The 25701-nt window shown below is 39.5% G+C and overlaps 1 protein-coding gene and 2 long non-coding RNA genes across 3 annotated transcripts in view; 2 read left to right on the plus strand and 1 right to left on the minus strand.

Annotated features, from left to right (window-relative positions):
- The first annotated feature begins 5884 nt into the window (after positions 1-5884).
- LOC311627433 lies at positions 5885-9515 on the plus strand. Its single transcript, XR_014795909.1, has 2 exons — positions 5885-8167; positions 8198-9515. It is a non-coding gene; the product is annotated as an uncharacterized lncRNA (long non-coding RNA).
- Positions 9516-9552: 37 nt separating this feature from the next.
- RBM7 (RNA binding motif protein 7) lies at positions 9553-20917 on the minus strand. The gene is made up of 5 exons (XM_084893900.1): positions 18398-20917; positions 17213-17375; positions 16245-16332; positions 13707-13797; positions 9553-11013 (listed from the first exon to the last, which is right to left on the minus strand). The coding sequence occupies exons 1-5, from the start codon at positions 19181-19183 to the stop codon at positions 10690-10692; spliced, it is 1452 nt and encodes a 483-aa protein (XP_084750026.1). The 5' UTR covers positions 19184-20917; the 3' UTR covers positions 9553-10689.
- A 2522-nt stretch (positions 20918-23439) lies between these two features.
- LOC311627432 overlaps positions 23440-25701 on the plus strand; it is a 36774-nt gene continuing 34512 nt past the window's right edge. The window contains exon 1 of the long non-coding RNA XR_014795908.1: positions 23440-23793. This is a non-coding gene — a long non-coding RNA (uncharacterized lncRNA). The remainder of the gene's footprint in view (positions 23794-25701) is intronic.

Raw genomic sequence — 25701 nt, forward strand, 5'->3', positions numbered from 1 at the left:
TTTAGGCCTGATCCCACAGGCCTAAAGATAAAAATCATATGATTTTATGATCTTACTTGCAAAGAAGAAGTAAAATTGTCATTATTTGCAATGACATGATAGTGAATATAGAGAGAACACTAATAGTTCCACCAAAAAATTACTAGAGCTGATAAAGAAATTCAGTAAAGTAGCAGGATACAGACATATGCCCTGACCAGAAAGGGAACCAGGACCTCCTGGTTCAGAGATCGATGCTCAACCACTGAACCATGCCAGGCAGTGTTTTATTTCTTTTTTGTTTTTTAATTTATTTTAGAAAGGAAAGAGGAAAAAAATCATTGATGTGACAGGAACATCGATCAGTTACCTTTCATATGCACCCCCGACTGGGTGTCCAACCTGCAACCTAGTATGTGCCCTTGATCAAGTATCAACCCATAACTTTTTGGTGTATGGGACGATGTTCCAACCATTTAAGCCATTAGCCATGGCAAAAGATGCAAATCATGTGTTAATTTAGTGGGGAAATTCTCTCACAATTTACATCAAACCATTAAGTTGTACACTTTATTTATTTATTTTTGTTTGAAGTCTGAATTTACTTCTATTTTTAAAAAAATATTCAAGGAGGATCCAAGATGGTGGCCGAATGGCAATGAGGGAGATAGTTTGAGTGAGTGAGAGAGTGAAAGGAGAGTGTGTGGATGTACAGGGAGTGTGTGTATGTGTGAGTGAGGGACAGTTATATTCCACAGGTCTGTCGGGGACTGGCAGAGTAGGCTCCCCTGGCCAGGCAGCCTCTACTACTGCTGAACTCTCTCCTGGGACAGCTGGCTCTGCCACAGAGACCTTGCCATCTTGAAACGGAGAGTGGCTGTCATCAGAAGCCCAGACTTACCTTCACCCAAGGAGACTTCAGATACCACCCAAGTCCTTACAGTTAAATGCCCAGCTGCTTTGGCTGCAAACCCATGAACACCGAGACTCCAGCCTCCCAGCCACAGGCACCTAAAAGTTTGTCCAGGGGGAGACGAGGTGGCGGCCAAATGGGAAGACAGGTCCTGTACCTTCTCACTCAGCAGATAAAAGAAACAGCTGAAGCAAATAACATCCACCTGGAATTGGTGAATTAAACACAGCTGGGGAGGCAATCCATGGACGGAAAGGTCAGAGATTTGCCTGGAGAGGGTGGGATTGCGGATCTGGGCTGGAAGGAGAAACGCACACAGCCCTTGGGGTCAGTGTAGCCCTCAAATGTGGAAGGGGGTCCACAGGGCTGCTGGCAGTAGGGGACTCTAGATCTAAGCCCACAGCCATGGAAGGCTGTACGCAGAAAGGCAGCCTGAAGTTCTACACCAGCCGCACAGTGCCGGGGGAAGAAAGGTGCTGGGTGGTACAGTAGCTCTATCTTTATAATTTCCTTGCTAAACCCAGTGCATGGGATTTTTCAAATAAAAACACTTATTGAGACAGCAGTGGAAGGTGGTTTTTGTGGAAGATGGGATGCAGAATAGGGAGAGATGATCAAGGGACATTTTTCTCCTGAAGACCAGGCTCCTCCACCCAGCCGTGAGCTCGGCAAGGGAACAAAGATTCAAAATACCCGCAGGGAGTCCTCAGGGACTGGGCTGAGGGGCCATTTGGTCCCGGGAACTAGTACAGAAACCTAGGGACCATGTCAGAAATAGTCTTGTGTAAATATTATACAACTGAAAGCAGGCAGAAAAACAAAGTGTAGCATATTGATCCCGCCTGGCTGAAACCAAGGCTGTTGACACAGACAGCAGGGGAGTTAAGGGTATGTGCTGGGGGGCGGGAATGGCCGGGAGAGGTCAATGGTGGAAAAAGGAAACATATGTAATACTTTATAAGTACTGTGTGCTAACCGATTGTGCCACTGGAGCTCCTTTACATAATACTTTAAATAATAAAGAATTTAAATTAAAAATATTTTTTTATTGATTTTGTACAGAGAGAAAGGGAGAGAGATAGAGAGTTAGAAACATCAATGAGAGAGAGTCATCGATCAGCTGCCTCTTGCACACTCCCTACTGGGGATATGCCCGCAACCAAGGTACATGCCCTTGACCGGAATCGAACCCGGAACCCTTCAGTCCCAAAGCCGACGCTCTATCCATCGAGCCAAACCGGTTTCGGCTTAAATTAAAAAATAAATAAACAGGGCGCTGCTGGGTCCATCAAGGAAGCAATGTTCCACCGAGTCCCAACTTTCCTTCTCTTATCTATCTTTTCTCAGTCCTTCATCGTCTTCACTTGGGTTTACCCTTGGTCGTGCACAAGTGGCGCCTGAACTGGGCCCGAGTATGGGGGATCTATTATTAGGTGAAAGGAGGCCCCAAGCACACAGAAAGTAAGGTAGGGAGCCGAAGAATGGTAATAGCTTGGTGTAAAACATGGGGGGAAATAAATAAATAAATAAATAAATAAATAAATAAATAAATAGTACATCAATGAGATCAATGAGTTATGGGACATCAATCAACATTATATAAGTGTAGCTAGAGTTTCCAAAGAGGAAAGAGAAGACAAAAATAATTCTTTGGGCCGTGGCCAGGTAACTCATCAACTCAATACACCAAAGTTGTTAGTTCAGTCCCTCAGGGCGCATACAATAATCAACCAATGGATACATAAATAAATGGAACAATAAATTAGTGTTCTCTCTCCCCTCATCCTCTCTCTCTCTCTCTCCAATCAGTAAAAAGTTTTTCAAATGTTTTAAATAATGGCCACTTATTAAAAAATGTTTTAAATCATCAAATTTTTCCAAATTTGATGAAAATAATAAACCATACAGGTTAATGAACCCAAAGCAAAAAGACATGAAGAAAATAACACTAAGGCACATCACAATCAACTGCTCAAAATCAACCAGAGAAAAATAACACATGACAGATTTTTTTTTCCCATTCATTTTTTTAGAGAGAGTGGAAAGGAGGGAGAGAGAGAGACAGTGATGTGATTAATTGGTTGCTTCCTGCTCAAGCCCTGATGGGGGGCGGGGATCAAACTCACAACTCAGGTATGTGCCCTGACTGGGAATCAAACCCGTTACCTTTCAATATACAGGATGATGCTCAATCCACTAAGCACATAGGCCAGGGCTGGAGCCACATTTTTATAGTATTGAAAGAAAAAAATCTGTCAACTTAGAATTCTACATCCAGCAAAAAAAAAAAGTATTTTTATTTATTTTTTTAAATTTTTTTATTTTTTTTACTTTTATTTATTTTTATATATATTTTATTGATTTTTCACAGGGAGGAAGGGAGAGATATAGAGATATAGAGAGCTAGAAACGTTGATGAGAAACATCAACCAGCTGCCTCCTGCACACCCCCTACTTTGTCCCCAAGCCGATGCTCTACCACTGAGCCAAACTGGTTTCCGCTATTTTTTATTTTTTTAAATAAATCTTTATTGTTCAAATTATTACAAATGTTCCTCATTTTTTCCCCCCTCCATTGCTCCCTTCACCAGGTTCCCACCCCACCCTCTGTCCTTTCCCCACTCCCCACTGTCCTCATCCATAGTTGCACAATTTATGTTCAGTCTCTTCCTGCACCCCACACCCTTTTTCCCCGAGAATTGTCAGTTCACTCCCCTTCCATACCTCTTATTCTATTATATTCAACAGTTAATATTGTTCCTCAGATTATTTAATTCCCTTGGTTTTTAGATTCACTTGTTGATAGTTACGTATTTGTTGTTCATAATTTTTATCTTTATTTTCTTTCTCTTTCTAAAGAACCCCCTTCAGCAATTCATATAATTCTGGTTTGGCAGTGATGAACTCATTTAGCTTTTTTTTATTATTATTAGTGAAGCTCTTTATCTGGCCTTCGATTCTGAGTGATAGCTTTGCTGGGTAGAGTATTTTTGGCTGTAGGTTCTTGCTATTCATCACCTTGAATATTTCTTGCCATTCCCATCTGGCCTGCATGGTTTCTGTTGAGAAACCAGATGACAATCGTATGAGTGCTCCTTTATAGGTAACTACCTGCTTTTCGTTGCTGCTTTTAATATTCTCTCTTTGTCTTTTGCTCTTGGAATTTTAATTATGATGTGTCTTGGGTGTGGTCCTTTTGGATTCCTTTTGTTTGGGGTTCTGTGTACTTCCTGAACTTGTAAGTCTATTTCTTTCACCAGGTGGGGAAAGTTTTCTGTCACTATTTTTTTTTTTTCAATATGTTTTTGGTTTCTTGCTCTCTCTCATCTTCTGGGACCCACATAATTCTGATGTTGGTTGGATTGAAGTTGTCCCAGAGGTTTCTTACATTAGCTTCAACTTTCTGGATTCTCTTGTCTTCTTGCTTTCGTGGAGGAGTGTCTTCTGGCTCTTTATGTTCCAAATCTTTGACTTGGTTCTTGCAATCTTCCATTCTGTTTTTAGGACTCTGTATAATATTTTTTATTTCAGACAATGTATTCTTTATTTCTAGTTGATCCCTTTTCATATCCTCATAGGTCTCTTTTTTTTATCGGCCTTTTCTAGGAAATTCTTGAAAAACCTTATAAGCGTGGTTTTGAACTCTATATCCAGTCGCTCTTTGTCCTCCATTTCTGTCGTTTGTGATCTGTTTCCTTGTCTTGGCATTTTCGCAGCTTCCCTGAGTTGGTAGCCTTAAAAGTCTCTGTGTTCAGCTTGGATGGGGTGGAGTTTCAGGGTGGAGCCTACAACCTTGGCTTCCATCAACCAGGCCCTATGAGGCTCCTGAGTCTCAGTATTCCTCAGGGTCCTTCAGTACTCGTTGCAAGCACCTCTGAGAGTAAGGTGCCCTCGAGTTTCGAGTGCTACCAAATAGTCTAGGTTCTCCCCCAATGAGTCTGGAACTGGGGTTCAGTTCAGTTGGAAGTGGGGTTCAGAGCAGTCTGGAGCTTTTGTTTCCTAACCGCTAGGGTAATCCAGTGGCACAGTCAACTGTCAGTTCTCTGAGTGCAATTTGTGCGCCTCCTGGACTTTCTTTCACTGCTCCCCTGGGTTTCCACCTTACAGCCCAGGCTCCTCCGTATGAGCCTGGGTCCGCAGGGTCTGGCCTAGAACTGGGGTTCAATGCAGTTGGAACTGGGGCTCAGCACAGTCTGGAGCTTTTGTCTCCTTCCCGCTAGGGCAGGGGTCCTCAAACTTTTTAAAGTGGGGGCCAGATCACGGTCCCTCAGAGAGCTGGAGGGCCGGACTATATGAACTACTAATTCCTACTGTAACACCTTGGCTGCGCTCACTGCCCAAAAAACCTGGCGGGCAGGATCAGACTCTCCTGGGGGCTGCATGTGGCCCGCGGGCCGTAGTTTGAAGACCCCTGCGCTAGGGCAATCTAGCAGCCGAGTCAACGGTCCGTCCTCTGCTCGTAATGTTTGCACCTCTGGGACTGCCTTTCGCTGCTCCCCTGAGTTTCCGCCCAGACTCCCTCCTTATGTGTCTGGGTCCCTAGGGTCTTGCCCAGAACTGGGGTTCAGCAGTCTGGAGTTTTTATCTCCTTCCCACTAGGGAATGCCAGCCAGGCACTCAGCCTCTCCTCCTCTCCGGCTCTGTCCTCTCCCCGCATGCACGGTGTCTCTGTACCTTGGGCTTTTACAGCTCCTCTGATTTTCCTTCTAGTTGTAGAATTTCCAGTCAGTCGACTTTCCTGTAGTTCTGGGTAATGTCCATTTTGTATTTTTTTGAAATTGTTGTGTGAGGCTGCAGTTAGGTGTTTACCTATGCCGCCATCTTGGTTTCTCTCAAAAATATATATTTTTAAAAGGTGAAAAAGACTTTTTCAGACATACAAAATAATTTATCACCAGCAAGCCTGCACTATATATATATATATATATATATATATATATATATATATATATATATATATATTTAAAAAGAAGTCAAGTTCTTCTAGCAGGATACCAGATGGATAAATGGATCTACACAAAGGAAAAAAGAGCTATAGAAATGACCACTATTGGAAAAATATGTAGGGCTTTCTCTTATTTAAATCTCCTTAAAAGAAAATCTGTTTTTAACAACAATGCAGTGTGAAGGTTATACATATGTAAATATAAAATATATAAATAGCAAAGCCACTAACAAATCTGGGTGTAGGAGGGAAGGCAAAATACAACAGAAACTAAAACTAAACTATCATTAGAGATAGTCTTACAAAAATTATAAGAAATACTACATACAACACAATGTGGAAAGATACAAAAAAAATGGTTGATTTTTTTTTTGAAGGATGTAAGGTATCCACATTGACTTCTGAGAAAGTATAAAATATGAATAGAATAGCCAAAAGGAAATTGAGAAGGGAATAAAAGAGTTACTTCTAACACCCCAAACCTAATATGCTAAGTGTCCGGTCATCCGGTCATCCATTCAAGCAATCAAAGCTGATATGCTAATGATATGCTAAGGCCACTCAATTGCTCACTATGACACGTACTGACCACCAGGGGAAGATTCTCTGACTGGTAGGTGAGCTTGCTGCTGGGATCCAGCCAATCAGGACTGAGCAAGATGGGCCAGACATGCCCTGGAGCCCTCCTGTGGTCCCTCCATGGTTGGCCAAACTCCTGCATCCCTCCACCGTCCCTATCATGTACTGGTGTGGACCTTTGGCCTGGCCTGCACCCTCTCACAATCTGGGACCCCTCAGGGCAGGGGTGGTTTGCGTTCAAGAGTCAGTTTTGGCCAGATCCCACAGGCCAGGCCTCTAGTAGGTATATAAATGAACTTAAGTCTTCTAGAAACAGAGAATTCCTGTATTACTCAAATTTTCCCAAGACACTGGAAAAGGTAAGTTTATCAACTCGCTCTATAAAACTAGCAGAACCATAATTCCAGAAATAAATTAAACATTTTTTAAAACCTAATGAATACAGATCAAAAACTTCTTAAAAATTTGAAAACCAAATAGATTTCTATAGTGAATTAAATGCACAATATATTGAGATACATAGTTTAATAATGGAATAATGGTTCAAGGTTAGCAAATCTATTTTTAAAACATTTTCTATGTTGAAGCCTTCTTTTTAAATTCAATTATTTGGTAAATGTTCCTTCATCCATTCATCAAATATGTACAAAGTAGCCCTGTCTGGGTGGCTCAGTTGGTTGGAGTGGCGTCCCATACACCAAAAGGTTGCAGGTTTCCCAGTCAGGTTACATATCTAGGTACAGATTCCATCCCCATCTGAGGTAAGGAGGCAACTGATCGGTGTTTCTCACAGGGATGTTTCTCTCTCCCTAAAATCAAGAAAAACATATCCTTGGGTGAGGACTAAAATAAAAAATGTGCCTGGCCAATGTTTCTCAGTGGTTAGAGCATCAGCCCATGGATTTAAGGGTCTCAGGTTTGATTTCAGTTAAGGGCACATGCCTGCGTTTCAGATTTAAGTCCCAGCCCCAGTTGGGGCCCATATGGGAAGCAACCAATCAATGTTTCTCTCTCTGTGTCCCCTCTCCCTTCCTTCCACTCTCTCTAAAACTCAATGGAAAAAATATCATCTGGTGAGGATTAACAAAAAATAATAAAAAAATAAGAAGAGAAAAATTTGCCAAGTATATTTATGCCAGGCACTGGGCACTGCAAATTTCAGTAGTGAATAAAATATGGTCTCTGTTTTCATGCAGCTTAGATACACAAATAAAAAGAAAATGAAAATACAGAATAAAGGCTATTAAAGAGAAATAGAGTAGAACAAAATACATAAACTGGTACTTAAATATTAGGGTACTGTGGGAATAACCCTGTTGTGAGGAGTGCCCAGTCTAAGATGGTGGCAGTTGGTAAAAGGAACATGGGCCTTACAACATAACTAGAAAGTGGTATAAAGTTTATGGTTGATTGGATGGAGAAGGGTAGAGTCAAACATTCTTTGGGTGCCTTAATATACATCCTATATAATAAAGCGCTAATATGCTAATTAGACCAAACAGCAGAATGACTGTCCAGATGACTTCCGAAGCCAGGGCTGCAAGGGCCGAGTCCCTTGCACAAACTTCATGCATCAGTCCTCTAGTTATGCATAAAGATAAAAAAAGGGTCAAGCAAATTTGGAAAATACAAGGATAAGTATAAACAGATTTCTTTTTTGGTTAATCCTCACCCGAGGATACTTTTCCAGATTATGAGAGCAGAAGGAAGTGGGAGAGACAGAGAAACATCGATGTGAGACACAACTGATTGTCTCCCATATGAGCCCCAACCAGGGCCAGGGATAGAACCTGTAACTGAAGTATGTGTCCTTGACCAGAATCAAACCTGGAATCCTTCAGTCCACGGGCCGACTCTATCCACTGAACCAAACAGGCTAGGACATAAACAGATTTCTGGGGTGCTAGTCAGCAGCTTTATGGTGCTGTTCTTTATCGTTCTCTAACAGAAAGTCAGTAGTAGTACATTTGCCAATCATTTGATTACAGAACCCTTATTTCACAGAACATGTAACATTTCATGGAACACTCTGAAGAAGCTGCTCTCCTGCAATCTCCTTACTCCTGGAGCTCTCAACCCTCATGTAAATTGTCCACCAACTAGACTCAACTCCTCAGAAATGTCTTGTTCTATCCCTTTACACAGTTTAGTTACTTTCAATGAGGTGTCATTAAAGTGAAAAAGACTGACTGGAACCTCACAGGTGTGCCCCAAAAGGCCCTGGTAAAAGATTATTCTGAATCAGGATCACCTATGAATCAATATGAAGGAGCCTGACCCACAGATAAGTGGCAATAGAGCAGTATTACCCTTTGATAATATCTACAAATACTACTGAATTATCATGACACTTGAAAATATGTTTATTGGAAACAAATCCTTCTATTAAATGCTTGAGATGAAAAATTTGATCTTAATGCTCTCCATGCTGAATGGTTGAATAGCACCATTTACCTAGACAGAAAAAGGCATGCATTTAAAAAAAGGAATCTTGAATGCACATCAAGAATAGTACTTGGAACAATAATCCAAGTGTCGCTGGAAGTCTGACTCTAAATATTAAGTTCAATATGTACAAATGTTTATTTTTAAGATGCTTGAAAAACTGCTATTTTTAATTTCATGTTTATTTTAAAGAGAGAGGAAAGAAGAGGGATAGAGACAGAAACAAGGGAGAGGGACAGAGAGATAGAAATGTCCATCAGCTGCCTCCTGCATGATTCTTTTGGGGATCAAGCACACCATCCTGGCACGTGCCCTGACTGGGAATCGAACCAGTGACCTCTTGATTCATGGGTCCACGCTCAAGCACTGAGCCACACCAGCCAGATGAACTCATATTTTTACCACCAATCATTGAATAAAAAGTACGTTGCTAACTTTTTGTGTACAATGTCTCTATAGTGACAAAAAAAGAAAAAAAAAAAGAAAGGCGTGGCTCAGTTAGGTGTTGTCCTGTCCGTGGAAAGGTTGCTAATTTGATTCCAGGTCAGGACATGCCTGTGTTTAGGGTCCAAGCCCCAGTCAGTAAGCATGCAGGATGCCACCGATCCGTGTTCTGCTCTCATCAATGTTCCTCTCTCTCCCTTCCTCTAAAAATCAATAAAAATATTTTTTAAAAGAAGACACATACCCCTTTTTACGTTTTCAATATATTAAAAAGTATCAGTACAAAAATGCTAGTTATTAAAAAGGATCCAAATATAGCAAGGAGTGAATTTGTATAAACAAGTTCTACAATTAAAGGGAAACATCTTGATACATAAAAGTTTTAACAGGATTTAAAATTTTAAAAATCAGAATGTGTAAGACTTAACTCTTTCAAATGTTCAAACATAAAAGACAACATGTACAATCCATATAATAAAATGTGTCCTTGCACACATACCCTGGGCACTTTAAAAAGTTGTAAATTTTTAAAGTTTGAGTAATAGAGGCAGCACTTAAAGGCTTTATGAACCTTTTCCCAAACAAGCATACTTTCAGTAAATCCTTTTATCTGACTCTGCATGTGCATTTTTGTTCTTCCTGAAAAGGAGAATTTACACTAATACTGAATTTTTAATTTAAAAAAATACATTTAGAGATATTTAACTTCCTGAGTGACTTCAGTTATTTAGTCAAACATGATTTAATGAGAAAATTCTAATATTTTAGAATGAAATAGGAAGTGTAGATTTACACTTGATATCCAATTAGGGAAAACTCAAAGAGCATGTCACAGAACTTACACTTACATTCTCCATGAAGTTAAACAATATGATTATTCACAAACTTTACCAATAATCTTTCTCAAATGTTAGAAAAACAAATCATTGAAATTACATTTTCTCATTTGTTAACAAAATACTACCATATTTTAGACTACCAACTTGAATGTTTTCTATCATATACACAAAATGTGATTCACTAATAAGCAGGTTCTTGCAATACAATAGGTAATAGATCATTAAAATATTTGCTTTATGATACAACCAATACATACAACATGTGCTTTCCTCAATTTCTAAAACAATTAGGAATTGTGGAACTTTCTTTTGCATAAAACCCTTTCCTCTTCATGAAGCCCTGAGGTGAAAGGTTATCAATAAAAACTGTAATCATAAGTCTTCTCATTTCTGTATCAGACTATAGAAATGTTTTAAAAAATTTATCAAGAAACGTGGCAACTTATAAAACTGCTTTGTCCAGACCAACTTAGTCCAAACATTCCAGACCAACTTAGTCCAAAGGGCCTAGGATGACCCTATAAAAACAGTTGTTAGTTTCGAGATTAATGCCACTTTCCAGCTCTACTGCTGTCTCTTCTGTTATCGTGGTCATGGCTCCAGCCATCGCGATTCCTGTCTTCATAGAAGTAATCATCTCTGTGTCCTCTGTAATGCTGTTCACGACTATAGTGTCTGTCTACTATGTAGGGATGAGAACTCTGCCTGGTTTTACGCAGTGATGCTGGTGTATCTTGACGCCACTGGGAGCTTGAAGACTGGTTATAACTATGATTATGTGACTGAACTGATGGGGAAAATCCTGACTGATCAAAATGCGGAGAACCAAATTTCCCGCCATATGGCATCTGTCTCAAAACGTTGTTCATCTGAAGTAAGACAAAAAGAAGGAAATCTTAATTGCAAACATTTCTACATATCAAAGCCAATGGTGAGTTAGTCACAGTTAACCAAACTAATAATAGAAAAGCAAAATCACTCTTGCCTAAATGGATCTTAATTTAAATATAACTAAAAGTAGTACAATACAATAGCTTCTTCACTCCACTGTTCAGCTACAGGATATTTGTACATAACTACCACTCCTTGCCCTCACGGAGATGACTTAGAAGGGAAGAAATCCTACAAAACGACTGTGATGAACATATAAAGAGTCATGAGCTCAATATTATTAGGAAAGACTTCAGAAAGGTGGCATCTGATTTAGGTATCAAAAGCATGAATGGGCTATTTTTAGAAAAATATTTTAAGGAGGTAAGTATACCAAGGAAAGAAAACTGCACAAACAAACAGAAAAACACAAAACAATTAAACACTGAATGGGTTAACAGAATAGCAAATAAATTGACTGAAACACATTAAAGATCTCCTAACCAGTAAATGGACAGGAAGGCTAGAAAGATTTATTTGAATTACAAGATGAAGTGCTAATAAGTTGGCTAGAAAATTCTGATTTTATCTGCAAACACTGAAAAGTCACATCACCAGGATGATAAGCAAAGCAGAATTATATTAAATTTGAAACAGTGTGTGAGATGGACTACTGAGAATAAAATGGAGACACGTACTAACTGCCTAGGCAAGTGGTTCCCAAATTCTATGTGTGAAATAGACATTGGCCAAATATGATTTTCTTTAATGGCCTACAACAAAGTGAGACATATAAAAGGTATATAAAAGTTAATCCCTTTATATTGGACTCAAAATTTTACTTTATTTCACCATTATATTTTATAAACCTATTAAATTCAAAAGGGTAGGGACAACAAGCCAAAACTGTGATTTGGGCAAAGAAAATAAAAAGAAATGAGTGTAAAGAAAAAGGAAAAAAGAAAAGAAGTTGGCAACTGAAAGGAAACATCTCATGGAGATACTACAGAAAAAAAAGGGGAACATTCAAGGGGCAGCTAGTTTAGAAGACTTCAGTATATTAATTGAAGTATTGATATTCAGTATTAAAGAGAGTATATGATTTTAAAAAGTCACTCAGCATAGGGTTGCAAGAACAAGAATGAATTTCGAGTATTTGAAACACACAAACACCAACTGTGAAGAAAAATAAAAATGTGAAATTCAACTCTATCTTCAATCCTTAAATATATATTTCAGGTCAGTGAAAACTAACGTGTGCGATTAGGAGGTCATGGTTTGATTCCTGGTCAGGGAAGAAATCAAGATACCTTGAAACAAATGAAAATGAGAACATAACCCCAAATCTATGGGACATAATAAAAGCAGCCCTAAGAGAGGTATTCATAGTATTTCAGGCCTACTTTAAGAAATGAGAAAAATCTCAAACAACTTAATTCTATACTTAAAGGAATGGAAAAATAACAACAAAGCTAAAATGAGAAGAAAAAGAGTTTAAAAAAGAACAATCAAAAGATCAATGAAACCAAGAGCTGATTTTTTTAAAAGACAAACAAGATTGACAAACCTTTACCTAGATTCATCAAGAAAACAGAGGATCCAAATAAAATCAGGAAAGATAGGACAAGTAACAACTTACAATACAAAGGATTGTAAGAAAATATTATAAACAACCGTATGCCAACAAACTGGATAGTCAGGATGGAATAAATTCCTAGAAATATACAATCTTCCAAAACTGAATCCAGAATAATCAGAAATCTGATAGAGAGATTACAACTAATGAAATTGAAGCAGTAATCCAAACTCCACACATGCCAGAATGGCTACTATCAATCAACAAACAAGTATTGGAAAGGATGTGGAGAAAAGAGAACCATTGTGCACTGCTGGTGGGAATGCAGACTGGTGCAGCCACTGTGTAAAAATAGTATGGAGTTACCTCAAAAAAGTAAAAATGGAACTCTTCTATCCAGCAATTCCACTTCTGAGGATATATCTAAAGAAACCCGAAATAGTAACTCGGAAAAATAGATGCACTCCTATGGTTCACTGAAGCGTCATTTACAATAGCCAAGATTTGGAACCAGCCCAAGTGCCCATCATTAGATGAGTGGATAAAACAACCTGTGGTACATTTTATACAATGGAACACTACTCAAACATAACAAAGAAGGAAATCTTACCCTTTGTGACAGCATGGATGGACCCAGAGAGTATTATGGAAAGTGAAATAAGCCAGTGTGAGAAAGACAAGTACCGTATGACCTCACTTTTATGTGGAATCTAATTAACAAAATAAACTACCACACAAAACAGAATCAGAGACAAAAATCAGAATGATAGCTGTCAGAGGGGAGGGGAATTGCGATGTTGGGTGAAAAGGGTAAAGGAATGACTAAGCAAACAAACTCAAAGGCACAGACAACAGTATGACAATTATGAGATGAAAAGGGGGACGACGGGAGGTAGAAGAGAGGAGAGTAAAGGGGGATAAAACTGATGGAAGAAGACTTGACTTGGGGTGGTGAACACAAAATACAATAAACAGATGATGGTTTATAGAACTTTTTTCCTGAAACCTATATAATTTTATTAACAAATGTCACCCCAAAAAAATTCATAAAAAAAAGAATCATCTGAAATTTTAAGTATTTTGTTTTTTAAGTAATAAGTAGAAAAATCAGCCTACCACTGCTTGTTTCTGAAAATTTTCTGCAGAAGAGAAAGATCTCTGAATTATCTGTTGTGATGGAGTCATGTTATCCATAGTCCTTTCATGTCTGCAAAATAATAAAACAACATATAATCATTCATTCAACAAGAATTTACTACATAACAATCATGAGCAGACACAGCTCTCAAAGGAATGAACAAGACAAGTTTATTTGCTCTCATGTAGCTGGGGTAAGGATTCAGACAATGAGAAAGCTTCACATAGTTGTAAGTGATACGCTGAATGACTAAAGAGAAAGTAGAGATGAGAGAGAGGATTCTATTTTTGCTTAGCTTGTCAAGGATAGCCTTTGAAGTGAGAGCTGAATTACAAGGTTACCTGGAAGAACATTCCAGCTGAGGGAAGGAGTAGTGAGGTAGCCCGTGACCAAATCATTTTTTGCAGTTTTATTAGAACATAACCACGCTCTTGTTTTCATATTTTCTATGGATTGCTACATGGCAAAGCAAGAAATTGTATGACCTGCAAAGTCTAAAATATTAACTATCTGCACTTTTATAGAAAAGAAAAGAAAAAAATAAAGTCAATCCCTGGATTAGTGGAAAGGTCTACACAAAGAACTAAAATGTAAAAGGTCTGATGGTGCCTTGGGTAGTGTGGGTGGGTGGTTAGATCACCAGCCTTGAAACTGAAGGGTTGCGGTTTGATCCCTGTCCCTGGTCAGGGTGCATGTGGGAGGCAACCAATCGATGAATCTATCTCACATTGATGTTTCTTCCTCTCCTCTCTCACCCCCCCAATGCAAAAAATATCCTCAGGTGAGGATTAACAACAACAACAAAAGAAACAGATTTGATTAATTAGATATGTCAGATGAGAGAAACAGAAGAAAATAACATTTAAAAATCTAGAGATTTAAGCAATTAAGCAGACATACTGAGACAGGAGAGAGCAACAGGTTTTCGGAAGTAAGAATTTTAAGGACTTATACTTTATTCCTCATTTCCTGAAGAAATAACTTGCTCTATAGAAAAATCTCACTTAAATTAACTGTATTTTAAAACATGTCTTTGGAATCAAGTCACCAACTTGTCTTATAGTTCCAGCCTCACTCCAAGAACTTCCCTATCTTGCTACCAATAGCTTTCTAATAGGTCTATTTTTACCTCGGTCCCTCCAATCCATTTTCCCATTGCAACCAAACAACTCTTTAAAATATAAATCTAAAATAAATAAAAAACAAATCTATTCCTATAACTACCTTACAAAAATCATTTCAATGTCTTCCTATGGTTTTTAAGGTAAAAATCACAAAATCCAAATTATAGGCTATAAGAAAGATTGTATCATCCAGCATCTATGTACTTCTCCAATGTCATTTACTCTGTTTTTCATGCATTAGATCTAAGTACATCGTCCTCTTTCAGGTCCTCAGTCATTTATATAATCTTCCCTTATTACAAGGTTCTCCAAGCACTTTCTGCTTCCTTCTTAGAGAAATAATTTTGAGTAATTAAAAGGGTAGTCACAAAATATATATATTATGTGAGTTCGACTTTAAGCTCCACTAGGCAGCACATCCGAGTGGCTGGGCTTGACTCCCAGCCCACAATATAAGAGCAGTTCAGACTTGAACAAACTAACCCCCAAGCCTCATTTTCTTCATATAGAAGGAAGACATAATACTAATCCCTACTTCATAAGACTACTGTGAAACATAAAGGAGATCATAAATGCAAAAAAAGTAGTAAAGAATATACCAGTGAAAAAACTGTCCCTGGTAAAATTTCTGCCTCACCAAATAAAATTATTTAAGTAAATAAGAGTGTGGTTATGTTCTAATAAAATTATTTAAGGTATCAAATAAATGATACCTTTCTTAACCCCCAGGAGCTGGAAGGCATTTTAGAGATAATTTAATTCAATTTCTTTTCCTTACAAATGGAAGGATAGGAGCAGAGAAATGAGCCTAGTCAAGATTACACAATTGGTAGAGGCAGACCTAGAATCCAATTCCATAAACTCTTAGTCCAATAGCCTATTTTTAAACTGCAAGTAATAGTGGTATAAACTAATTTAAATTTTAAGAGATAAAAGAAAATGTAAATTGAGTACATTGCAAGTAATAAGTGTAAGTAATATTTTGTGAAATTTTATTATATAGATGTATATTTAGGTGTGGGTATGTCTTTATAAGTGAAAATAGTTTTATATATCTATTTTAAGGGGATTATATACATCTACAGTCCCCTTAGTATAGATACCCGTGTTTCCCCGAAAATAAGACATCCTCCGAAAATAAGACCTAGTGTATGGAAAGATAAGACATCCCCTGAAAATAAGACCTAGCGCAACTTTGGGAGAAAAAGTTAATATAAGACACTGTCTCATTTTCGGGGAAACAGGGTATATAACTATAATCCAACAGAGCAAATAATAAAGCCACAATAAAGAGATAGGAGCATTAAAGAGAGAACCAAACATTATGAATTCTGAGATCACTACCTAAGAAAACGCCTAAGAAAGGATTTAACAATAGGTGAGAAATATTACCTGTTAGGAGATGTGGAGGTAGGGCTTGAGTTTCCAACATGATGCTGGGAATATGACAAACTAACATCCTGTGAGGCATGGCTACTTCCTAAAATAAAATAATTTAAGAAATTCTTCTTGATAGAAAATTTAATTGGAAATTTTGTCTCTCCCACCCCAAATCACCCCAAAAAGGTAGACATAAGCTAAAAGAGAAAAATCTCAAATTTTAACAGACTGCTTTAGTTTCATCAGAGTGAAAATTCTAAATTAGCAGATATATCCAAAACAAATGGTCCTAAATAAGGGAATATCTGGTATATAAATATCCACTCTATCAGAATATTCTGATCCTCACACTAAATTGTAAGACTGGACACATGCAAAGTTTCATTCCCACATAATCAAGAATCAAACTTATAAAAGTAAATTACAAAGCAACCAGGAAAAGTATTTTTACCTGGCTGGTGTGCTCAGTGGTTAGAGTGTCACCCATGCAGCAAAGGAAAGGGTCAAGGACATGGACATGAGTTTCGATTCCTGAGCCCTTACTGGGGCTTGGCTTGTTAGAGAGGCAACCAATGGATGTGTCTCTCACATGGCTGTTTTTCTCTCTCCCCACTTCCTTCTTTCCACTCTCTCTCTGAAAAGCACTGGAAAAAAAATATCCTCTAGTGAGGACCAACAACAACAAAAAGCATTTCAGAGAATAATTCTTGTTTCTTTCAGAATATGGACCCAAAACCCAAGTCTTTCAAACAATAAAGTTTATGTTCTGTTAACTAACCCAAGCTGAAATTTTAAACTAAGTTTTTAAATTACAACTTTCAAAATTCATGTTGTCAGTGTTATCCACAAAACTTACAGTATTTTCATCCATGGTTCTTTAAAACGGAATAAAATTTTAAAAAGCCAAAGCAGCAAATAATCCCTCTCCCCAAACACCACAGATTTAAATATCTTAATGCTACAATTGAATAGTGAGTTACCTGATCTAAACTGAATTTTGATGGGCCTTCCAAAAAGTTTTATTCCATTAAGTAGATTCATTGCATAAGGAACAGATACTTCATGTTTGAAATTCACAAATGCAAACTGCTTTGGTTTACCATCCTTGTCTTTTGGAATTTTCACTTTTATTACTGGCCCAGCCTATAGACAAAAAAGAGTTTACAACTTAAATAAGGCAATTTCAGGAGAACATTTAAATTTTACAAGATTAAAAACAAAAGAAATTAATCAGGAACTCTAACAAATACACACAGATTTCCATTTTGATTAGAATAAAGATCCTACAGATACATTACTGAAGATTAATTTATTTGGGGTAGGGAACCCTTAAGGGAACCAGAAACTATCATTGAATGTACATTTCTCAGCACTTTACAACTGTAAGGAGGTAGCCAACCATCATCGGCATTCCCTCTAAAGAAATTAATGTTTATCAGCAGTTTATCTTTGGACCAAAAATTCAGGTTTGTATGGCTTAATCAAACTCAACAATGGTTGGGGGTAGGTACAGGATACTTAAAAAATTTTAACACATTGTAATACAGAAACACCACAAGGCTACTTTTCCAGGGAACATCTATGACTATCTTAAATATCTTTTTTTTTTCTACTTAAATATCTTAATGCTGCAATTTTGTAAGAAACTAAGTGGAAAAGACAGACAAGGAAATTGAAATGTAATTTGTCAGGCACACTAAAGACAGTGTCTTAAGGGAAAGACGAGAAAAGGGGGAACAGAAAAAACACTGTTCTCTATAAATGTCTTAATCACTGTGTTGTAACACCTCAAACTAATATATTATCGTCTGTCAACTATGATTTTTTTAAAAAACTAATTAAAAACAAACAAACAAACAAACAAACAAAAAAACTCTGCTCAAGAGAGAACCCATGTGTATTACCTCCCCGGGACCCCTGAATGTTTGCCTCGGAAATGCTTTCCTGAGGATCCCCCACCACCTTCGGTCCTCACTTCCGCGGGGACTAACTAGGGTTCTTTTAACGCGGCGACACCCCCCGACGCCGGACGCGACCCCAGGCCTCCCGGCCACCGGAAGGGCGCCCGTCCGGACGGCCCAACAGGCCCGGAAGGAGCGGGGAGCCTGGGGCCCGGCCCTACGCAGGCGGAAAACGAAAGGAAAAGGCCGGTCCCACCCGCTCACCTGGTGGAAAAGCTCGAAAAGGAGCTCCTCGGTCACTTTAGTTTCCAGGTTGCCCACAAAGAGAGTCCGATCGGCTTCCGCCGCCGCCGCCCCCATCGCGGCGTCGCCCCCTCCCGAGAGAGGCCGAGGGGTCGCCGCCGCCGCGCCCACTGCGCACTCTCCAAAGCCCTCGTCCCCGCGCTCCCCGGCGTCGCCGACGTCAGCGTCTGTCACGCTCGCTCCCGCCTGGCGTCGACGTGCGCTGACGGAGTGCGCAAGCTCGCGAGGGGAGCGCTCGTTGGAGGCTGCGGCTCCCAGCATGGCTCGCGGAGCGGGCCTCCGTCTCCGCGCCCGACACCGGCTGGACTGACCCGCGGGGCGCAGAGGCCTCCCCGAACCGCGGGACGTGAGGCAGGCCCGGAGGCCGCGTTTGAAGATGGCCCTGAACGGCGCGTCCCTGTGCGCCGGCGACCGAGGGGACACGATGGCCCACCGCCCACCCCGCGACGGCCTCGGCCCGCAGGCTTCGGCGCTGGCGAGGGTCTCCGGAGACAGCGCCCTCGTGGCGACCCACCCGGGGCTTTCTCCTCGGCGGGCAACACGGCCCAGCGTCCGGACCGAGAGCCGTCGGGCGCCTGGCAGCGGCTGGAACCCGCCGCGCGCCGGGAAGGGAAGGGACCCGGATGGAGGGCGCCGAAGCTGCGCGGCGAGATTCTGCCCGTACCCGGCCCCCGGCGCGGACCGGGACCTGCTGCGGAGCGCGCGGCGCTGCGAGGGCGACCCCACGCCTGTGCTCACGGCCCGCATACCGCCCCGCCCCTCAATTAGCGTGTGAACAAGGCCTCAAATCCTTTCCTAGTGCAGTCGCAGTCTCATTTTTAAGGGGAATATAAAAATGCGTACGAATCTTGTTAATATAGTTTTTAGCACAAAGAAGATATTGTTGCTGAATTCAGAGGAGTTTAAGCCGCAAAAAGGATTAGTTCGGGAAGGAGGGAGATTATTCTCTTAGTCCTAAAATTGAACTACTGGGAACAGCCTTCCCAAAGGTCAACAATCCTCGTCTTCGCCCTTTGTGCACGTCATCCCCCACAATGGCTCCACACCTCCCTCCACAGGTCTTCACCCTTCCCTGCAGGCAGAGTATCCTACTTTGGGACTTGTAATTGATCTCTCTTAACTGCCTCCTTTCCTCACATTATTTATTCCCTCTACGTTTACTTCTGTTAGTGAAAAGGAAATGCTTCAATTTATTACTCTGCTCATCTCCCACCCACCCCCATGGCCCAGCAATCCTATTGTCCTTAACATTTAACCTCTTCCAACCTCCCTCTGTCATCTTAAGGAATATTTTCAAACTTCCATCTCAACTATACTAAAAACAAAAGCAAAACCTAAACCTCGATAGTCTCAAATTATCAAATCAGTTTACATTTCTTTGCCAAAAGCTCCAAATGAATTTTTGCACTTATATTTGAATATATTTAATATTCAAATATAAGTGTATCCAATTCCAGCTTCCTTAAATCAAAACCTGTCCCCTCAAAATTACTGAAATTGGACTTCCAGCCTCTGTTAATCTGTTCACCTACTCAGCATCTTCCTTGGGCTTTCTTGTTTGTCCTTACTTATTCAACCATCCCACAATATATGGAGATCTCTTTGATAAGCATATGGATGAACTTGATGTAGTCTTGCCATGGAGGAGTATACTCTGGAGAGCCTAATGAATCAGTAGATAATCTACACCAGTGTTTTTCAACCTTTTTTGGGCAAAGGCACACTTGTTTCATGAAAAAAATCACGAGGCACACCACCATTAGAAAATGTTAAAAAATTTAACTCTGTGCCTATATTGACTATATATAAAGTAATTCTCTTGAATAGGAATCAAATAAACACAAAGTATTTTATAATTACTTTATTATGAAATATTAAGTAAACAAAATAGTGAAAAATTATAAAATTCTTGTCTGCACCTATGGCACACCAGGCAACATCTCGCAGCACACTAGTGTGCCTCGGAACAGCGGTTGAAAAACGCTGATCTACACTGTTCATTAGGTGCAGTGATAATAAGCACTGGTTGTGATGGCTTTCCCTAACATTGCACTTGGCTGATTACTCCTATTGGCTAATAGTTTTACTTCCTAACCATACATTTCTCAAAGTTTAAAGGATGGTATTGGGAGAAAGTTTTTCTAAGTCAACTCTTTATGCAAGCAAGTAGACTAGCTTTTTCCCAGTGCATCCTTCAAACAGCTAAATTACCACACACCACACAGACCTGAATTGTTAGAACTACATCTTAAGGAAAATACTGATAAACCAGGGAGCTTCCATAAGAGGGTAATTAATATAGTAAGGTCAGAAAACCAGGTCACTGGAAAAATGAGAGAATAGTAATAGCTGCCTTTTATTGAGTGCTATGTGCAAGGTAGTGTGCCAAGGGCTTTTATTAATGTTTATTCAGATGTTCATTGAGAATTTAATTCTGTGCTTGCTACTACCTGTGCTAGGCACTTAGAATAAAGTTGTGATAAGATAAGGTCTCTGCTTTTATATATTTAATTCTCACAACAGCCCATAAGCGGTATTATACTTTTTTTTTCTTCCTTTTTGCTGAGAAACGGGGGCACAAAGAGATGAAGTAAACTTTCTAGTAAATGATAGAACTAGTATGGTAGATGAAGCTATTAAATGATAGATCTGTAATCCTTTCAACCTAGGGTTCTCATTTGACCCATGCAACCCAAATATGATTTGAGAAACTATTTTCTCAATTCTCCCAAGGATAGTATATAACATACTCTTCTAGATATCTAAAAAGATGTTCATTTAGAGGCCTGGTGCATGAAATTCATGCATGGGTGGGGAAGGGTGTTCCTCAGCCCAGCCTGCACCCTCTCCCAAACTGGGATTCCTCTTGCAATCAGGAACCACTGGCTCCTAAACCCTTGCCTGCCTGATGGCCTTAACTGCTCCCCTGTCAGCCTGATCCCTCTAACTGCCTATCTGCTCTCTCTCTCCCACCCTTCAGACCCATGGTACAGGCATGCGGAGAGCTCTCTGCCGGCCCTGCCTCCATCCTGATTGGTCATTATATGACAACATTCTGGCCAATTTGCATATTTCTTTATTAGTATGGATGAAAAATACTTTAAGCTGGGCATTATGATAACCCATGATTGACAAAGGAATCCCAAAATTATTAAGTGGAGAGTTTTAGACTGGGAAAGAATAATAAAATTAAGGCTAAAGATAAAAGATTTTCATAAAACTTAGAGATAAATTAGGAAAATACCACATCATATGGTAATGAATTAACTGTCCAAAGTTCAGACAAAGGCTAAATCCAGTCAAGTGTAAATAGGACTAGCTGACTTCAATTCTTTCCCGTTTAATCTATAATTCTATATTCTAAAAAATGAATGATTAAAATTAGAAATGGGGAATTAGGGGGAAAGAGAAAAATAATTTACAATATGTAAGATGACCATATTTACTGTGCAAACTAGGATCCTTGAGAGTGGAAGAGGATGCTATTACTTGAGCTGGGGCAATAGGCATATTGTCCCAGTGGGTGATAAAATCCAAGGAGAGGATACAGCATTAGATATGCCTTTGAGGCATATCCTTCAGCTTCAGAGAAAGGCTGAGATTTGTGAATGAAGGAATAAAAGTGCATGAGGAAGGGAGGACCCAGTGGGAGTGACTTCATTTCTGTCCTAGCATGGAGTCTCTTAGGGAGACATAATTTGTAATAACATGTTAAAAATTTTGATAATACATCATCTTAGGGAGACATAATTTGTAATAACATGTTAAAGATTTTGATAATACATCATCTTAGGGAGACATAATTTGTAATAACATGTTAAAAGTTTTGATAATACCACCAGGGGGAAGGCACTCAACATAGGAACTGCCCCAGCCTGCAGGTCTCAGGCCCCCCAACACCGTTGCCAGTCACCCTGCAGAGGGAAGCTACCGGCATTGGTGGTGGTGGCAGGACAGGGCCACCAAGTGGGTGGTGCCATGCTGGCCAACATGGGTGCCAGTAGGGGCCCCACAATTGCCCTGCTGGTCACCCCACAGATTGGCCCTGATCTCCAGCAGGGCCTAGAGACCTTATCCATGCACAAATTTTGTGCACCAGGCCTCTAATGTTTCTATAATCACAACACCTATAGTATATTTACCTGGACATTTAGCCTGTTTTGTTTGCTTTTAAATGTATATAGCATCCAGACTAATGAGTCATTGAAGGCATGTTTCTGATCACATAATTTCTAATTAGTGTTTCCCATTGTCCATAGAACTTCCACTAGAAATGCAAGATACTCCTTTGAAAAAAAAGTTAAGTCAGTAAATTTGAAAGTGATGTATGTTTCATCATCATCTTAGGAAGACATAATTTGTAATAACATTAAAATTTCTGATAATACTTTTACAAAAGGAAACCCTTCATTTGTATTTTAAATTCATTTTAACTAGTTTTTTACAAATTTATTTGTCCATAAGTTAATTTTTTTATACTACCTATCTTCCTGAGGAATCTCAGTTCCTCAGAAATAATTAGAAATGCTGCCTACTTAAAAAGCTCCATTTGCTCCCCATATCTGTTATTAGAAATGGATTTTTATATAGTATGGCAGAATTTAGTGGCTTTCAGAATGTTATCAATTAGGCAAATTAGTATCCTCACTCATGGTTTGACAAGATTCAACCCCATCTTTATTCAACATGATGTCTTTGGCAAGTGGATGGGAGGAAGGAGGCAAGCATGCAGCTGAGATTCCCTAAACACTGAAGTCACGACTGGCATTGTTACTAATTAAAGGCATTAGGAACATCCTCTGATGAATACAGATAGGTGCAATTATTAATATGCTAATGTAATGTTACAAAAAGATAATGTTACAAAAATGTTATTATTGCACTGGAATATTTGAAGGAATATTCTTCAAAATATACTTGTACATCAGAGGGGAGAAAACATTGCCTTCAGTTTCCCAAAGATCTGAGAGTAATTGAAGTAATGCAACTCTAAAAAAATTGCACAGTCCATAAACAGACTTTCAAGACTTTCCATAATCTGACCAAGTTGTATTGCCATCCTTATTCATTCTTTTCCTCAGATGGTTGGTGCTTGTTTCTACCTGTGTCTATGCTATTCTAGTCCCTTTAACTAAATTGCTTGTCTCATTTTTTGCCATCCAGATTGGTCAAGGGTCTTTACATTGCAAAGCACACATCCATTTTAATCAGGTCAAGCAAAAAATGGACTTTATTGACATATAGAGCTGGAAAAGTGTGGTGAATGTCTGATAATTCTGTCTGCCTAGCAGCTGTCTTTCATATTTAACACTTCAATTTTTTTCTTTCCTTGGAGACTCCTCCCTCATGTATTTGAGGTGAGACTTCATACCTAGGGATAGAGGTATAATCTAAGTTTTATCTTCCCTATTACATTGAAGCTCCCCAAGGGCAGATGACATATTTAAATTTATACTGTAATTGTACCTATTAAGTGTCTAAAGAGTACACATTAATGAATGCCTGTTAAATGATTGAATGAACTTTATAGATAGGCAATCGCCTTAGAATCAAAATCCAAAAATGGAACATTATAGGAAAGCAAGGGCAGGAATTGTAATCTCTTTAAGAATCTAAATTTAACTAGTTGCTGGGACAAGCCTGAGTAATATGGCAGCAAGATCAATGTTTCTATCTTTCGCACTCTCTTTCTCTCTGAAATAAAAACATATTAAAAAAAAAAAAAAAAAAAAAAAAGGCTTGGAGTTCAGGGGAGGTCTTAGGGGAGATAATCAATAGAATATTCATCAGCTTTATGCTAATGCACCAAAATTAGATTTATTCCCTTAACTTTATCCTTTCTTGGTTGGCACAAATGGCACCACTAATTGGATTTTTGCTATTTCTCTGAATACGGTGATTTAAGCTATTTATCCTCTGGGTGGGGAGGAATATAAACCATTTACTCTTAAGCATCTTTGGTTAGGGAAGATAGGATTTTTTTTTTTTTTTTTTTTTTACTAGATGGCTGTAAACTGCTTAGCCATTTAACTATTGTCTCAGTTTCCCTATTCCACTTGCCCTGGCTTACTAGCCTGTCTTACAAGATCTCAAATGCAGAGAATAACAGTTTTTCAGCTTCTTTTATGCATTTGAAATTAAGAAGGGAAAGTAAGGAAGATTACATGGAGATGGGAGAAACCAATGTGGGGATCAGATTACATGATAGGCAATAAGTTTTATGTGCCTTTTTGGATCACAATTGAATCTGGGACCCTTTAATCCACTGAGCCAATGCTCTATCCACTTAGCAAAACTGTCTATGGATCTTCTATTTTTAATAAGAGGGGTTCTAAATTAAAAATGGTGGCAAAGTAAGTGGATGCTGCACAGACACATTCCCAGGACTAAACTGGAATTACAACTACACTACAGAAAAACTTCCTGACTACTCAATGGAAGATGCACTGGAGAGATCCCTGATAACAGAGAACAGAAAGTGGAGATGGTGTAGAGACTGGGAAAAGGGGCGGAGGTGCAAAAGAGCTGGCCAGAATCCCACATGCTGCAACTAAAGCTCTGGAGAGATATCTCAGTTGTGGGGGATTGCCAGTGAGAACTCTGGGTCTAATTCCCAAGATGGGGCCCCCAGCAGAGAGCACCATAACTGAGAAGGGTGCCCACACAACATCTGGCTGTAAAAAGCAGTGGGGTTGCTGTCTGTCAGGGAGAGATGGCTGGAGGGAAGGCACTCTCTTAAAGGGCTAATGCACAAAATTCCCTGTGGAGCCACTCACCTTGTTTCCATTAGAGGGACTGGAGCTGTGTGAACAGAAGCCATGATTGGGGGCTCTGGGATTAGAGCTCAGAAGGCAGATACCCTAGTTTCCTGTGCTGAGTCATTCCTTCACATTGCAGAAGTCATCTTATGCAGAAATTTGCAATACAGGTGGCTTTGCCTGGGGGAAAGACAGTTGACCCACCATATTGAAAAACACCTTGCCCATGGTACACAGTTTCTGAGGCCCATTAAAAGACTGAGAATAACAATTAGCATCCAGGCAGAAGCAATTGCCCCACCCTATTTAAAAAAACAACAACTCACCACATCTGTGGATGATTGCCTGAGAGTTTTTCAAGATGGAATCCTATCAGTCTGTAGGCAGAGGCAGTCTCTGGAGGCTTTGAGTCTTTTCCTGCTCTAATAAGTCAAAACAGCTTTTGACACTGTCCTGCACTAGTATTTGAGAAGCATAGCAGATCTACATAATACATAGTCACAAATC

The sequence above is a fragment of the Pipistrellus hanaki genome (assembly GCF_964339955.1).
Source record: "Pipistrellus hanaki genome assembly, chromosome: 9".
In the NCBI taxonomy this organism is placed as follows: domain Eukaryota; kingdom Metazoa; phylum Chordata; class Mammalia; order Chiroptera; family Vespertilionidae; genus Pipistrellus; species Pipistrellus hanaki.

What these genes read in the sequence shown, in the direction of transcription:
- RBM7 (XM_084893900.1), bottom strand. Translation starts at nt 19,183, where the DNA reads ATGCGGGCCGTGAGCACAGGCGTGGGGTCGCCCTCGCAGCGCCGCGCG. An exon ending in TTTTCGAGCTTTTCCACCAG is followed by an intron (nt 17,376 to 18,397) that starts GTGAGCGGGTGG and finishes TTTTGTCTATAG; the next exon opens with GCTGGGCCAGTAATAAAAGT. An exon ending in ATTTTCAGAAACAAGCAGTG is followed by an intron (nt 11,014 to 13,706) that starts GTAGGCTGATTT and finishes GTCTTACTTCAG; the next exon opens with ATGAACAACGTTTTGAGACA.